Source organism: Argiope bruennichi, chromosome 11, assembly GCF_947563725.1.
Source record: "Argiope bruennichi chromosome 11, qqArgBrue1.1, whole genome shotgun sequence".
Taxonomy (NCBI): domain Eukaryota; kingdom Metazoa; phylum Arthropoda; class Arachnida; order Araneae; family Araneidae; genus Argiope; species Argiope bruennichi.
The window spans coordinates 54,327,762-54,346,375 of record NC_079161.1 but is presented as its reverse complement, the minus strand read 5'-3'; the positions used below and the strand labels follow the sequence as shown (position 1 = coordinate 54,346,375).

At 27.2% G+C, this 18,614-nt stretch overlaps 1 protein-coding gene across 2 annotated transcripts in view; it reads right to left on the bottom strand.

Moving 5' to 3' along the window:
• Nucleotides 1-9,921: 9,921 nt before the first annotated feature.
• The window catches only part of LOC129957139 (rootletin-like), a 100,675-nt gene continuing 91,982 nt past the window's right edge, over nt 9,922-18,614 (bottom strand). For both annotated transcript variants that reach the window (XM_056069304.1, XM_056069305.1), the window contains exons 31-35: nt 17,092-17,221; nt 16,654-16,854; nt 16,001-16,132; nt 15,063-15,242; nt 9,922-13,186 (exon numbers count right to left, since the gene is read on the bottom strand). In XM_056069304.1, the coding sequence (XP_055925279.1) occupies nt 12,872-13,186; nt 15,063-15,242; nt 16,001-16,132; nt 16,654-16,854; nt 17,092-17,221 (958 nt within the window). In that variant the 3' untranslated portion in view covers nt 9,922-12,871. The remainder of the gene's footprint in view (nt 13,187-15,062; nt 15,243-16,000; nt 16,133-16,653; nt 16,855-17,091; nt 17,222-18,614) is intronic.

Genomic DNA, 18,614 nt, shown 5'->3' with positions numbered 1-18,614 from the left:
TAGAAGATACTAATACATTATGCACACTGAAATCTTAGGGGACCAATTAAAATTGCTATAAACAACTGGAAAAAAGTGTAAGATGGGAATATGGAAGCATTGCAATATTTTTTTTTTTTTTTTTTGCCAACTGTAATTATTATTGTATTACTATTACATCTGTTCATAATTAGTGTTATATTTCTACTATAAAAATACATTCTTATACAAAAATAATTATTTTAAAATGCAGTACTTTAATAAACCAGTCTTTAACCAGTTTTAAATTAATAAGGGCAGTTAACTGCACAGAAATGGTTCTGTATATAATTAAACTCAGTTCTTATTTCTTGTATAATTCATACTTTTTATCTTTTTTTCTTGCATATCATGATTGCTTAGTAATTATTTATCATGCTAGAGATCTGTTTAGTATTTGAACTTGTAGCTATATATCTATGCTTTGGTAATTTTCATAGCTCTTATGAATTTCTTTAGAGATCAAATAGTAAGCTCATACTCTTTATGTTTGTTCCCCTTTGCTTTTAACTCACTTCTGTGGTCTTCCAAAATTTTGTAGCAGCTCTGGAACATTTTTGGATATCCTATAGCTTTGTGTCTCTTATCTTAGATAGTTTTTGATGGATATTTGTATATATAATATGCATAGCAAGGGAACATTTATATTATACAAGTGTATTTTTAATATAAGGCTACTGATTTTTGTTATTGTTTGATATAATTTATAAATAAATTATTTGACAGGATTGCAAATATTGATGCCAGAACTTTGATATCAAAATTAAATGATTACAAGTTTAAAATCCAGCCTTATTAAAAAACTGCATATATTTGAATGTATAATTTTCATATTTGTGATATGTATAAAACCCCTAAATTTTTGTGAAGTGAAAGCTCGAAGAATGGTTTGATCATAGTTCATAATTATGAAATATTACTATGTTCAAAATGTTTCGAAACTCCTAACTATTTTATAAATATAGATAATGTTTTGCAGCTATTTTTAACATTTTAATAATTTTAATTTAATATTTTTATTGACTTTTTATCTGTTTTATTATTAATTTATTATGATTTGCATTTGTACATAACAATATTGAAGTAATATTTGATTATATAAATATTTATTAATTAAGTTAATATGAAACTGATAAAAACCTTACCAGTTGTATTTGATGAAGCACTAATATAATTGTAATATTTTATCATTTATGGAATTTGTATTTTTTACAAACTTATTAATCTGGCAATGGGGAATATAAAATGTTTCGATTGACTTGCTTACAGCCTCATCTCAGCCTAGCTGTCATAGGCAGCTGCCTAATTTGCCTAGTTGGAAATCCACTATTGTCCATCACAGAGAAGGCGATACTGTTTGATGATTATCATAATAAGATTCTAGCTCACAGCACCCTTCTAGTACTTACTTATATGTTACTTATGTAATCAGCTTATTTATTTATTTTTTTTTATCTTGGCCCGTGTGCCATTTTTCTTACATGAAAAATTTATTTAAACCTTTGGTTAAGGAATTTTTTTTTATTTAAAAAAAGTTCTTGATACCATTTTTTAGAGAATGAAGACTATAGATTTCAAATAATATAAATTTATTATTTAGAATATTTTAAACTAGAGGCTACAAAGTTTTCTTTCTTATTTTCTAGTTATGTGACAGTTTATTCCAGTAACCAAAAATTTTCTTTTACAAAAAATACATATAGTTTAATTATTGGTAGCTTTTATGGATGCTTATTTATATATCTTCAATATTTAATCAAATTACAAAAAATCTGCACACTTCTTGCCAATGGATCAAAACTAGCAAATACACACATAAAGAGCAGTAAATAATGACTTTGGTGGAAAAACAGGCTGCACCATCTATGTGGTTAATTGAAATATGTACTCATGTGCTCTTGTTAGCAACTGAGATACATTACGATGAATTTCAAAATTTTAGAGTGTTATCCAGTGTTGTTATTTAGTTACTAATCAAAGGGTTTAAGGGTAACAATTTTCAATGATTTTTTTTTTTTTCAAAATGCCAAATTTTATTTCTACCTGTATATATATATATATATATAAAGTAAAATAAAAACTGTATTTATGTAAAAATATGTTCCAAAACTTTTTGAACCTAGTACAAATTCTGCAATAAACATAAGATTGTTATTACCTAATGGCTTTGCCTTTAATTGGAATAGAAATTTCAAATTTGAGATTCTACCATTTAGTGTATATAGATCTGGTGCATATTAAATATACTGCAATTTATCTTCATATTGATGTGATTTGAAGAAAAGAGTTTCAGTTCTTGCATCATCTTCATTCAAAATTATCAAGGCCATTCCAAAATTACCTTTTTTTTTTTTACTTTTAAAAGAATTGAACTAATCTTTTACTTTTAAAATAACTGGTAATTATCCAGCTGAACTAAATTATAACTCAATAAAGATCACATAGCTTAAGACATATTTCATTTTATACCGTTTTTATGAAATGTTCGATTGTTCTAATAATTGTAGTTTTTTAAAAAAAAGCTTATTAGAAACATTCTAAAAATATTCATTTCAAGATTTGGTTCAGTTTTATTATAAATTGCTCGAAAAACAATATTTTTTAATATCAAATATAAATTGCTTCTTTGTAGAGGATGAAAAAAATAGCATATTCATCTTCAAAAAAATTTTTTTGTTAATAATTGAGTTTGTTGTTGTCTAAAGCTGTACATAAAGGATGTGTTCAAGGCATAAGTGTATGTAAAATATATTATGCATTCGAGCTTTTTGTAGTTTGGTAGGTAGCTCTTGTATTTTGAACTCCCAAGCAGCCGAACCCTTTTTTAATTCTTTTTCTATATGTTCTTCACATTCAATTTTAAAGCCATTTATTTATATTTCTTTAAAATCTCTATTGGTAAAAAAATGCTTATGATTTCAAAGTTTTGGAGATAAAAAATATGGTTTATACATGTTAAAAGGTCATTTCTGAAGAGGGATTTTTTTTAAAAATCAAAAATGATTCCCTGCTTGGAGGTTTAAAGTTGTGATTTAAATAAGTGATGGAAGTGAAATAAATGTAAATTAAATTAGAAAATTTAAAAAAAGTGAGTAATAAGTATGAACAAAACATTTTTTATGTTCTAACAAATTTCTAGTATTCTTAATTACTAATGACTCTTGATGAATATCTTTCTATTACTTTTGCATTATTTTATCTGATATTTGTATATCCGTTCCTTTTGTATTCAAGAATTCAAATGCAGTTGCTATTTATTATTTATATGCAATGGAAAATTCTTTTACCATTTTCATTATTGTGTTTACATACCTTGCATAATTTTTGTGAGTTTTTTTTATAAATAATACTTATAATTAACTTAAAGGAAAGTAAATGGACATATATTTATTTTTAAAATATATATCTAGGATGAATTTAATATTTTTCATTTTTATCTGATAATCTTCCAAAGTAATAAAATTGAAGCTTTGGGAGTTCTGAGTTTAAAATAAGCAATTTTTCTGGTTTAATGAATGATTGCAGCTGTCAATAATTTCCAAGAATTGACTTATGAATATCAAGGAATTTGTAAAAAAAAAAAAAAAAAAAAAATTCATCTAGAATAAAAAGTGGCTAATTAGTGTATTGATAACTTTTTCTCTGATATTAGAATCTATTGTCAGGAAAAAATCTAAAGGGAATATGAATGAAAAAAATTATTTTATATTTTATTTTTACAACATAACATTATAATCATTTTTAGAAAAAATATAAATTCATCATAGAATGTTGAAATATTTAAAATCTGCTGAACATTTTAAATAATAATTTATCCCTTAAAATTACAATCTCATGGAAAATGCAAAATATTAGCTTTATAAGACATTGTCATTGCTGTTGTAAATTGAATTATTATTATTTTGCTTCTTAAAACCATTTGTCTTGTCATTTATGATATGCTTTTTAATTGTAAATGAAACAAATTTTTATTAATTTCTAGATATTAAATGAAATATTAAAGAATACTTACATTTTGATATTTGTACACTTGTTTTCAGTTCACTGCATAAGATATATCTGTAGGAATTAAATATTTTGAAAATAATCTGGTTCATTCGTATTTCACTTTAAACAAGGAAGTTTTAATTTTTATGAATATTAAGGTATTATTAAATATGAATGTTCTTTCATTTTGATTTAATGCCATATTTGAAAGAATTTATTAAAAAAAGTTGAATTACTTTAGTGTTAAAGATAAATACATATCTGTGAAAAAAGAAGTGTTGTTAATGTACATAGCTTTTTTTTGTTTATTTTTTTAACAGTTGGGCATTAGAAATTTACTCTCAGGATTTGAGAGTAATCAAATTTAGTTTTCATAAAATGATAATTATTTACAATTCTTATTGTGTAATTAGATAATTACCAGGCATTTAGATAGAAAATAATGAAGTGTAAAAAAATATTTACAAAATAAGTATTAAGAAAAGAATTTAAAGTACAAAAAAAGGGCCAAAATTTATTCAGTATTCTTTATTAGCTCTGTATATGCAATAAGGAAAAGCATATTCTTATGCCTTTTGTACTTATGATATATATAAACTCTCATGAAGTTATGATATCAACTATTGTTGTATAAATATGTTTTGACTTTCATGTTAATCTGTGATTAAATTCTTAATTTGATTATTTTGGAAGAATGTGCAATAATTACATTTCAACATAATCTGAAAATTGTTTCTGCATTTTGTTAATTTATTTTTTATTCATATTTATTTTTGTTTCATTTTTTTTTAAATTTTGTTTTTGTATTCTTTATAAATTATAAGATGAATAGAGTTGAATATAGATTTTTTTTTAAAACATAAATGAAGTTTTGGTAAAGTTCAGGTGTTTTTATTTGTTTAAGTTATACAAAAATTGTTAATTTTTTTGTGATAATATATATTTTTGTTCTTTTCTATTTATTATACTGCACTGTGATATATTTTTTGTTTGTTTTACTAAACTAATATTTCTATTTCCTTGTTATTAATATGCTTTTTTTATGATAGATTAAAAATATATATATGTGAATGTGATACTGTAATTAATGTTTGGAATGAAAATATAACTTTTAATTTATTTCCTAGCCAAATAATATTCTTGTCTAATATATGTTAGAATTTAATCTTATTCCTATAGTGATGTCATTAACAAAATGGATGTCCTACAAAGAAGGACATTCATTCCATTCCAATTAAAGATATATTAAAAAAATTAAGTATTTCATTGCTTAACTTGGAACCGAAATATTAAGCCGAATATTGCATAAAAAATGGCTAAACTTATTTCAGAAAAAAAAAAAAAAAAAAAGCTATTTAATTGTAAAACTTTTATTTCAATTGCCATTAGATTAATAATTAAATGCATTAGTAATCAGTGGCAGCTCGTCATTTAAAAAATTAGCAGCTAAAATAACTGAATTATTCGCAAAAATATCTATTAAAAAAAAATTGCATTTACAAAAAAAAAAAAAAAAAATTTTACCCTAAGTAGTTTACATGTTTAAATTTCAAAACCAGATATGAAATTTGTTGCTTCCATCGCTATATCCATTGCATTCTTTAAATGTTTTGTGGAATTTTCGTGCTCTGTTTTTATTCAGAAGATGAAATAAATCATATACAGCCTCAAGAATTCAAGAAACATCTCTACCATAAACATATGGGAAGCATAAAGTGGAACGTTTTACTTTATAGTCATACAATCAACCAAATTTATAATAAATTTGGCTGTAAACTTTTCGCTGGTACTGAGTCCTCATGCCTGGAGATTTTGAACAATGTTCATATCCATCATAGAACAATGTAGTGTTTATTTTTTAGATTTTTCGCTCTATGAAATCTGCGAAAATACAATTATTTAAAGGTCTACTTCATTTATCTTTATTCTTTTTTGCTTGCCATATTTAACATTTGATGTCTCTTTATGAAAATTATTTACTTTTTTTTTTAAGAGTGACCTCTAATAAAAGAAAATGGTTATACTCAACTAATCAAATAAGTTTCTACTGAAGCATCAGAAAGAGAAATTCAAAAACAGGCTATCAGAGTAAGAAAAAAAGAGAGAGAAAGAAAAATACCGAGATAAGTTATCTGGGAGTGAAAAAAATAGGTCAGTTATTCGTGCTTCATTATGGGTCTGGTAGAATTGCAGCTCTTATATCTCTAAATTCAAAGAAAGAAAAGGTCTTCAGTCAGTCAATTGGTTGTACAATGGGCTTTCTTGAGCTGCCAGAAGACTAGCCATGGCCTGCGTTTCTCTTGCTAGTCGATTTTTTTTGTCCTTTAAAATTTTTATTTATTTATCATCGGATTCTCAGAGTGATAAATTAAAAACAGAGCATTAAACTCTCAGAGTAGAAAAGTTACGAAATTGGATACAATACGAAAATGCATCTTTAAGAGAATAAAAACTTGAAGGTTGCAGTTAAGTTAATGTTAACTTTAAAGGTTGCTCTGCATCCCTATTAGACGAGCCGCCACTGTTAGTATCTTAATTATTGGGAAAGAATTCAACGCAAAATAGTGCTTTATTGTTTTGCTTTGTATTTTGTGAAAAAAGTAATTTACAAAGAAATTTGTGAATGAATATTTGTTGTATATGTATTTGCAATGTATACTATTTTCAATAAAAGGGATATGAACAAAAGTTTCATTACATTTCATTTTTCTAATTAGAATAGCACAATGTACTGTATATTTTATCGTTTAATTAAATTTTATTAATTAACTAATTGAGTTCCAACAAGGTTTGGAAAAAAAAAATTAGTGGAAAGCGTATATTTCGGATTCCTCTTCCAAAAGTGTCAATCAATGTAGTGACGTTTATTGAATTTTTTAAAAACATACAAGTTTCAGCAAAATCCAATGTACTGTAAATTAAGAATCTTAACCTCTTCGCTGGTGGTGTAGTAGTAGGGTTTTGGCCTCGGGGCACATAGGCTCCAGGTTTAAAACTCGATTCTACTAAAAATTCTTTGTGCTTACGGATTTGGTGCATATGAAACTGAAACCAGGGACCAAACGTAATTCGAAAAGACCTCTGAGGAATGAGGGGAAAAAATCTTTGTAAAATATTTATTAAATTACAATAAATCATTTCGGAATTTTAATAATATGTCAATATTTTACATCCACTTTAAAATAGTTTTGAATATTAATATTCAAAATTCATATTTTCGTGACATGTGCTATGATAGACTTGACCTTCGTAGAGGAAAAAAAGTTTTTTTCGTTCTTTCTCTTCGTATATATATACCTGTAATGTTGCTTCCCAGCACGAATAGTTTCATCGTAAGAAAAACCGTTTTACGGTGAGCCCTGTTGGGGCGCTGATCGGGTGCCGCGTCAGTGATCTCAGAACTTGGCGACAAAATAGATATTGCTGGAAATTTCGAGAATTTTATCGATCCATCTAATAGGAGCTGAGATACGCCTGATTGGTCCGAACACCTTCTCGGCCAGCCCTCCGGGAACTATAAAAGACCGACAGTCTCAAGACGGAATTGGAGTCGTAAACAAGTAACGAGTCGTCGAGAAGATAGCGAAGCAACGGCGGTATAATCCGGCTAAGTGTCAGCTTTGTGTGGAGCTCAAGCAAGTGCTGAACTGAGCTGTGTGCCGAGTCCTCTGAGGAATAACCAGTCATGTAGTAGCTTTTCGGCAGCTGCAGACAGTGTAGAATTTCAGGCGTATGGAGATACCTACGTGAGTGTAGAGTGAATCTACGAAGATTCCCTCTCCTGCTGAATTCTGTCTGGCCGCCTTATGTGCTGTGGCTGTTATTACTGCCGTTTACGACTTGTAAGCTACTGTTTGCTGTAGTGTGCTGTCCTGTGTTCGTCTCGGTTGTATATATTTGTCATCTGTGTATTCGTCTCTTCGTATGTAATAAAAGTCGTCGTGCTTTCTACTAAAGGACTGTTTATTTCTGCATCGACCATCAAATCTTGAAAGAACCTCCGCAACGGATGAAGCGATTTCGTAACAATATATATATATATATGCATGTATATTCTTTTAAATAAAAGAGACCCATTCAAGTTTAAAATCATAATAATAGTACATGGGTCTTAGGTTGCCTTTTGCTTTGAACGCAAAATAAAAACCATTTTTTCTGATTATATCGATAACTTGATGTCCTGAGAAAAAAGCAAAAACACGTTCTTGGAAATATTATATAATATATGCAAAACTGAGCTTAGTTCGGCAGTTTTTTTTTTTTTTTTTTTTGAGAAATTATTAAGAAAACTTGCGTATTGATTATATAAAAGTATTTTTCGTTTTCAATCTTACCTACATGTTAATTGGTTGTTTAAATAAATAAATAAAAAAAAAACATGAATGCACTTAGTTTAAGTTCAATTTTACCATGCTGAAATCGGATCCGAGATAATGCTATAAGAAACTGCCAACAAGAGAGCAGAAAGAAAAAGGGTTTAGTAGTTATAAAAATATTGATTTTTTTTTGTGTGTGTAAAATCGCGTTTTTTCACTTAACAATAATTACTTGTTATAATACACATAGGTGTAACATCTGTACTGTAAACACATATCAAATTTTGAGTCAAATCTGATAAGGGTTGACTGTCTGTACTTTTAAAAACATGTAAACGCAACAACTCGAACGCGCAATGACTTAAATGTTTCAAATTTGGTATGGCACTTTGTGGCTGCAAATGTAGTGATTACAGACATTATTAACTGCATGTAGGAAATTAATCGCAAAAAACTTGCCAAGGATTACACAACGGATTCAGTAAAAATGCTAAATTCATGCCAAAGTTTTCATTAATATTTTGTAACCATTGTATACCTATGCTATGCAAGGTGTCCTCTGGTTGACACCCATATCAGTTACGTTTATTAGAAAGTATGCGAGGAAGTTTTGTAGAAATCACCCCCGCTGGTTATCCGAAATAGAAGTGGAATTATAATACAGTGAAAGACATTTAGAAGACACAATACCTCACATCAGTTATGTTTTTAATGGTACTATGATGTTATGAGCCTTGATTAAAAAGTTCACATATACAATAAGCAGAGAGATTAAAACAATATGACTTTAGTGTTTTCAATACAAACAATATTCCACATTATTTCCATAATTAACTAATTTAGAATATTGAAACCTTTTTGAGTCTAATGAGACACATCTATACCATTGAACTAGTTTTAAAATTTATCTTGAAATGGTTAATCTAATAGATCAAATTATAAGTGCCATTTAAAAAACTTTCTATACCGATCTGAATTCGAACCACTTTTTTAAAAAAAGTTATAATGAAAGAAGTAATTATGAAAAGAATATAATGTTAAGAATTTGTAGTATTGCTTCTCTGTGCAGTAAATTTCCTAATAAGAATGATAATTTTACATAGCTTTAACGCATCTGAATGGATGCCGGATAAATGATCCTCGGTCTTGGCGGCAAAAATGAAGATTCAGAATATTCCAAAATCTTGAGGACAATTCTATGTACAACTAGTAAACAACTCCCTGACGTTTTTTTTCAGAACATTCTCTGTCCTATCTCGGAGGCTATAAAATAATAAATAAATTAAAAAAACACACGAGAGTAGAGAAACGTATTCTAGTAGAGAAACGTAATTGTTTGTGCTCTCTCTCTCTTAGCGCTTTGTGCTGTTACAATTGTTTATAACCGATTTGTTTTTGTTTACGGCAAGTTCTGTCTTGTGTGCGATCCGATTGCGTTTTGTAATTCGCGCATCGTGTTTTCATTATCCATTACTAAACCTGATGAATTTTTTTACCTATCCATGCACGCAACTCATGGATGGACTTTGGAGATTTTCTGTAACAATATTAAACACAACATAAAAAAAAGTGGCCAATAACTATAAAGGGATATTTATTATCAACATGCAGAAATATAGCTTCATCACATTATTTATACATTAAAAGTATTAACAATAAACTATTTCTCTAAAGCACATGGAATGAGAGCATAAAAAAAATGAAAAAGAAATAAAGAAGTTTGCTTTGGAATGATGAAATGATTTTAAAAGATTTTTTACAAACATTCTATGTGTGCGTTTCCCATAGACCATTTCATAAAATATATCTTCCAGTAATAATGTGAAGCAAATAAAATAGGAATGCTGTCATGTTTAAAGTTTATAAAATCTAAACAATTTTACTAAAGTATTTATCACATAATTACATCATTTTATGAAAATGATAAAAGCACATTCATAAAATGTCAAGACATGATAAAAGGATAAAAACTACTTATCTTTCTAAGGCACACAGAGTGAAGGCAGATATGTAAGAACAAGGCACAAGACATAATACACTGCGTAGACATTACATTTTTACAAGGTAAAGATTGTGATATGTATGAATTGATTTAATCATTTTTCAACAAATTACTCAAATCAATATTAGTTATAATGAATAACATATCATGGTAATACAAATAAATGCCTTTCCTAAACTGTATACATCCAATTCCACAAAAGGTTATACTGAACATGCAGTATACCTCTGAGGCAATCCCCAAGTGGCAAATATAAATAAGGAAAAAGAAATGTTATGAAAATAAATACTAAAATAAAGAAATTTAACTTGAAATGCAACTAAAAAAAATGTAGGCAGCCTTTAAGGGAATATTACTTAAGATTAACTAATTATATGATTTTAAGTATGTTTACTAACACCTATACAACTTACAGACTCATCAATTTATAACGTAACCCAACAGTAGATCTTAAAGTTCGCAGAAATACATTAAAAAAAAGTTTCTATATTATATTTCAAAACTGACCGCAGTTGACATCACTACAAAATTTTATTTTATGGATTATGCTATGGAATATTTTTTTAGCACCAGAATTGAACGAATGATGTCTTCAAACGATTTTTCAAAGATTAAAAGAGTCATAATTATCCATCAGAACAATGCCCAGATCCATAGCTTAGAGGTCACTAAGTGAAAAGAATATATCAAAAATTTTATACTATAGATTTTATTTTTAACAACTGGAAATTTAAATTTCACTAAAGATATTTATATTTTCAGTTTTTAAACCCAGAAATTATTTATCTAATTAATTATACTTATTATTGGCTAATTGATATCAGTCTTGCTAACAGTATATAAACTAGTTAAGACAAAAAAAATTCTAAAAAGCCAGTCTATTACTAGAAAGTATAACAGAACAGGTGGAATGTTTTAGTAGAATCAATCCAAGTAAAAAAATTAAGTATATTGAATAATTTACTGATAAACATTTTACTTTAACTTTAATGCTTATGTGTCATAGTATACTCTGTATGATGTGTACTAATTATGGAAACCATATTCTTTTTTGATTTAATTGGAATAAAAAATAACATCAAAAAGACATTAATCCAATTTTTTATTTTTATTAAATAAAACCTTTCATGTAACCATAAAGAAAGAAGATAAAGTTTAAAGAGTCTGAAAGGGGTAAAAAGCTTTCAGAATAAAGACGCATATTTGTGTTTCATATTGCTTTTTCACACTGAAAAGAAGATTATTGGTTTCATGTTGTTTGGTGGGAAAAAGAGTATTCAACAAATCAAATGAGAATTCCATGCACCAAATTTCGTGTCACTTGGTGACTCTTTTATAAGTGTGCACATTTGTAGCTCCGGTTGCATTTTATATGGATAGCCTTCAATTATCACTTTTAAAAGCTTGTAAAGAAAATAGAATTAAAACTACACACTTGACCAAAATGTAAGTATTCTGATAACTGATGGTCAGAAAAGAAAACAATAAGTAAATATGAAAAGTGAATATCAAAATGCTAGAGTATGATACAACTATTTATGGTTAATAAAAGTAACAAACTAACTTTAAAACAAGAAATGAGGTAGTAGTATTTGTTAGAATACTTCAAATTGTCTTTACTGATACAAATATTCAAATAACAAGCATTTTGAATTTTTGCTCTAAAAAAAACATGTGACAGCAAAACAAAGCTGAAATAAAAGAATGTAAACATGCAAAATAATAATTAAATTTTTGCCACCGTATTCAGTCACAGCGATATGACTTAACTTTTTCCTCTAACAAGAGAAAAACAAGTCATTAAAACAATAATAAATGCCCCCCCCCCCTCCACTAAAGACAGAATAAATCAACCTCCTCTTTGAAATATTTTGATATAGTAAGATTTCAACAATGAAAGCTATAACAAAAATATGCTAACAATATTCAAAAAAAATTTAAATGGTAAATTCCAAATATTTGAAAATATAGCTAAGAAAATTGCATTTTGTATAAACTATGCATTAATTAAGTAATAATTAAGCATTATAATTATTAAAAAGGAGACAAAACATACATTGATAATATATATTAAAAAACTATTTGAATTCAATAAATAAAATTTATAAATACATAAGGGTTATAAGAGTTTTTTGAAAGTAAAAAAAAGTTAAAAGTGTCCTAAAATTGAATAATATACATGCATATATTATCAATTCTTAAAATAATCAGTTCTTTTCATAAGACAATGTTACACATATATTTATTTATCTGGAGGTTTAAAAAATAATATTTATTCCACAAGTTTTCTAATAAAGACAAACTTAATCTAACATAACAAGCTGCTACCAAATAAAAATCAGAGTAACATATTCAGCTATAGATAATTATCAAAAACTTCACTAAGTTGCGATAATAAAACATGAACTAGCAGCTTTCACTGATATAAAAAAATAGTCTAATAAAATACACTTGAGGAACAGGTTAAAATAAATCATCAACTACAAAGCATGTATGATCTTTTTTGTATCACAATTCATATACTATAAAATATACATAAAAACTGATGCTATGACTTTGAAGACATATCAAGTTTTCGTTTAATCTTTGGCGTAGATGTCTTTTGTGTATATGAACCGGAACGTTGAAGCTTGGACGGAGTCATTATAGAAATGCCAGGAGAGGCACTTAGTTCAGCTTCTGTAGTATGATCAAGTCTTTCTGCCTCATGTAGTAGCTTTTGAGGATCATCCGATACAGTTTGCAGAGAACTGCTAATCACAGAATGTAAGAAATTAATATTGGCACTTGCTGATAAAGAACGTTGATGATATTGTTGCCACCTTTTTTGCTCATTTTCTAGATGATTTTTCAAAACACTAATCTGGAAATGAAAAATATAACACATATAATACCCATATGTTGGAAACTTTTCAGGAATGTTGAATATTCCACATAACATTTCTGTATACTACATAGCCTCCCTAGCTCTCAACATCAAGTGCCATACACACAAAGACTAAGGTGAGAAAACAAGTACCAGAGTTTCTTATTATACATTTGCATTCATAAATAACAATCAAAGTTTCCCTTTATTACTATTTACTAAATTATTTTCCATTTGATTTTTATAACTGCATCTTCATCTACTATGTCTTGATAATAAGTGAACACAGAATTCACATATATTTTCATACATTTTATCTTTCTACATTTTATTATTCCAAATAATTTTTCAAAGTTCAAAATCTTTGTAAACGGTTTCATCTCAATATCATTTCTTATATACATGTAAATTCTGTACACAGTTATTTTTGTTTTTCTTCTACTATAAATATTTTGGTGTATAAATAAAATTCCTGTAATATGCCCACCAAACCATTCAGTGACCATAATGGTTATGATTACGTGGGCATGAGACAGTGTTCTGTTCTTCACGTTGCATAAAATTTGTATATACCAAACAAACATATTTTTATAAAAAACAATTACATACTTATTGCTGTGAGCAAATGATCTATGATTTCATTCATAGGAAAGAATATTATTTAAATAACCTTTTTTTTTCAGTTTCTTACTGCAATATTCTTCAAAAATGGGAACTTGTTAATGAAAAAGCAATAAACACTCGTCAGGAAATGAAGTTGTATTCCTAGTTTTTATATTACAACCCCCCTACCTATTTTTTAAAATTTGGAGCAAGATTTTTACTTTAAATTCAGTTCAGCTTTAGATTTCTTATAATAAGCATATGGCTTTAATATAGAAATTTGTATGGTTATGAAAAAGAAATTAAGCTAAATAAAATTAGTAGAAGATGGGATAAAAATTAAGCCTTTCTAGCTTAAATTCGTCGAACTTCAAAAGGGAAGAATTTTTCAACAAACATGAAAGAAATTAATTAATATATTCTTTCTTACAGCCTGGTCTGATGTTCTAGTTAGATTAACATGTATACTGGCATGGGTCAAATGGTATTAGGAGAAGTGAAATGTTATTCTTCTAGTTCATACCCCCCCCCCCCCCGATTTAGATTTATTTTTTCACCACTGAAAGAAATTATAAAAAAAATGTTATTCTTCTAGTTCATACCCCCCCCCCCGATTTAGATTTATTTTTTCACCACTGAAAGAAATTATAAAAAATTTTCTACACAAAATAAATTAAAAATAAAACAATTTAAACAGTATGGCTCCTTTTTTTAAAAAATTATAAAAATAAATTTGTAAAAATATATCAGCTTGCCTTATACTTGTTTTTCAAAACTCTTTTTTCCCCTCCTTTTAATTCACTTCAATTTTCTGAGAGTGGGGGGGAGGACCTGTAAAAATGCTCGTTAAAAACAGGGGCTGACTAGATTCTTTTTATTTGGGCCTCTTTCTTCCTCAAACCAGCTTTGGGATCATTTTGGTAAAAGAATGAGCCAATGCCATTTTTAGTTCTACATTTAGAATCTGTATTGTATTTTGAAATGGTGAATATTTGCAGTGACAGGAGAAAATAGCGACCATGCAACTCCGAGATCTCGTGTAACTCAAAATCTTAATTACTTAATATCATAAATGAAAAATTTGCTTAATTTTCTCTTCTAATTATAATGATTAAATTAGAATATAACCATTCAAAATTTAATCTCAAATGAATCAATATACTTATAAAGAATTAAATATTAATTTTGGTACTAAGAAGAATTTACTATAAAAGGTGAAGTTTTAAAGCATTAAAAATGAGAAATAATAATTTTAAATTTCCTTTCATACCTGCTTTTCCAAGCCAAGAATTTTTCGACGAAGGACCTTTTCTTTCTCTTCCATCTGTCGTTCTGTTTGCTTTAAGGCAGTCCTTAGTCTACTTTCCTCCAATTTTGACTCAGAAGTTTGGCTTTTCAAAAAATCCTTCATTCTTTGTGAATGGCGTTCTTCTAGCTCAGTTAATTGAGCCTGCAAAGAAGTAAATGTCTCAACTTACACAAAGACAGAGAACTAAATTTATGAAGATTTATCAAGAATTTTTCAAACATTTAGATTATTTTAAACATATGTAATACATTATTTCTTTTAAATCTGAAATGATAATTCTTCACTTTGAATTGATTTCTTTAATTATCACCAAATTTTAATGAGTGTACAAATAAATAAATAAAACCCCAACAGATCTGGTAGAATAAAAATTTATAAAAGCTCAAAATTTTTAAAGAAGAAACATTTAATCTAAATAAACAAACAAGATTAAAAAAAAAAAAAAAACTTAGGGAGTACATTTTTTACACCAATATTCAATTATAACTGTTGTTTATAAAATATTGAAAAATCCTAAGGCGAGAATTTGGAATAAACCAGATAATCCTATTTAAAAAACTAAACTACATAATAGCTAATTGACTAAGGCTAAAATAAGGGTTCTTTCAGGTTGTTAACTGATCTTTGCCAACATCGTCTTAAGTCCAGTAGACCATGACACATTCAATTGTCTTAGTATTTTATTCTCAGTGTGACTTGTTGTTTACATAACTAATTTTTAATATATGTGAAAATCAGATGAGATAGAAATGGCCAAACAAAGTTAAAATGATAATGTCAAATTGAAATATAAAAATATTTCTAGATTTTTTTGGAGATAAACTGTAAGTGCTGTCGAAAAGATTAATTATTATCTATCATATTATAATATACATAGAAATGAACTTAAATGAGTTTACCTGAAGATTCTGCACTCTTTGTTGAAGAGTCTGATTCTCTATTTCTAACTGCCTCAGGGATTTGCCAAAAGAACTTCTTTCTATAATTGACTTAGCTGACATTTCACTATTCCTAATTTTCTCTTTTTCCATCTATAAAATTATGAAAAGTATACTTAAAACTAAAAATGTATTTAAACTAATGTAGATAAAAATGCTACTTTAAAAATAAGATTTCTTAAAAGTGGGTGGGCGGGTGGGGATTCTCAACAAAAAAGTTTCAAAACTGTCGTATTTCCACTTTAAACAGAAAATAATCTTTTAAATAAATAAACATTTATATTACTTAGTTTATTATATAAATAATACACTAGATTTCAATGATTTTCTATATAAACAATCTATAAGGTTAAAATGTGACAGCTGACACTGTTTAACTATTTTTAACAATGTTATATTATATATATATATATACACACGCACACTTAGAAGGGTGGGAATGTACATGTCGAAGTGATTTTTATTTTTGAAATTTTAATTAATTAAAAATTAAGCTGAATTTTGGAACTTTTCCACTAAAACTTCCCAATATATTATTGCACAAATATTAATTTTATAACACTTCAAAATTGAAAAATTGTCTTTTTAATGATACCTCTAATATTTACCATTACCTTATCTAGAGTCTTTTTTAAACTGTTTAATTCTTTCTCCATCTGGTTATTAAGTTCTTCTTTTTCTTCTAGTTCTTCCTTTGTTATTCGTAAAGAAGAACTCAGAGTCCTTACTTTTTCATCAAGGATGTCCTTTTGCTTCTGTAGTCCTTCAATTTGTTGTGAAGCATTCTTCTCAGTATTTTCACTTGAAAGTAGATGCTAAGAGGAAAATATATAAGTAAATCTATAACGAAAACATATGTGTATGTTTGTCTATTCAAAGGACTCCTTTGAAATGATAAAAAATGCAATATGAAATCTCTACATACCATTCTGTTTACCAAATTCAATAATACTTAATATGGCATTTAATAATTAAGGTGGAATACATTATTTATTAGTTTGAAATAACACTATTTTCTAATACATTTAAAAATTGAAGAAATAAGAGCTTACATTTTGCATTTTTCTAATTTGTTCCGACTGTTCTTGGATGGTAGTTTCTGCCTGCATAAGGCTTTTTCTGAGTTCTTCTACTTCAGTTCGAAGGACTTCATTCTTTAGTTTATATTCGTTTACTGAAGACCTGCAATAACATCCAAATGATTTTAATAATAATTTAAAACACAGTAAAAGTCAGGTATAACTAAAGAATACAATGAGAACTTCACAATTAAGTTCGAGCTACAATGCACCATTAACAAGATAATATACATAAATCTTTAATATAAAGTTATAATGAGTTACTGTTAATATATAAATAGTATGCATTTATAAGGAGTGAAAATTATTACTTATTGACTTTAAATTGATGAAATAAAAATAATGTATCATTTTCATCAATAACCAATTTCAAAGGAACAGAGAAACAAAAGACAAAATATTAAAATGGTATATTATTGGAATAAAAAGTTATATAAAATATTTAATATAACTTTTTTATTATATTAATACCCCAAAGTGTAATATACAAATATTACACTTTGGGGTATTAATGTAGGCAGGTTTTAAGTAAATAAGATATCTCAAACAGCTCTCCTTTCTTACAACTATATTTTTTAAAGAAAAGATTTAAATTTCGAATTTTGTGAATTCGAGAAAATCTTATGCCAAAAAGTGAAGCAGCAGGTGATGATACAGTTGAACTTGAGAAAGGCATTTCAACAGAAGAATACCAAATAAATAAGATTTATGAATTCTTGATTATTAAAAACATTTCACAGAAGAATTAAGTATCGAACAATTTTATTATACACATTGGCCATACATTACTTATGGTCCAATTGCTAATTTCCCAAAAATTTGTGAGGCATATATTTCATGATTGAAAAATGCTCTAAATAAAAAATAATTGCATTTAATATTATTTCAGCCAATAATGTATTTTCTAAAAAGTTTTAAATTTTAGGTATTTCCAGTATATTCTGCAAAATATTTTTGGCACATCAATATTTCAAACAAAGAGAACTACATATTTCTGTGATCAAAACTGGACAGCTATGAGGATTAAGTTTTATTATTTTAGGCAATCACTGGGCATCTCATGGAGGATTCACTGTTTGTTAAAAGGCAGATCTTCTTTCAGGAAAATGTTAAAATCGTCTAGAATAGTGATGATATTCAAAGCTTCATAAATGCATTGGAACCTTTTTGTTCAAAATGTTAGTAAATCAAGAATATTTTATTAAATATGACTGAAAGCACTGTCAAATTGTATAAAAATTCAAACTTCATAACTTTTTTGTAGCAAGCAGCACATTTATTGATTGAAATAATGGTTTAGAAATTAACTATTGGTCTATAATTAGAGGATATGTGTTATATAGCATTTATTGATGATAAATATTAAAAGCTTGAAAACTAATTAAGATCATTTCTTTCATTTATCGATCCTAAACAAAAAGAATTCAATAATAATTATGCAACATAGAAAACTTTTGAAAAATACAAAAAGAATCCATCTTTTCAATTTATAAAAA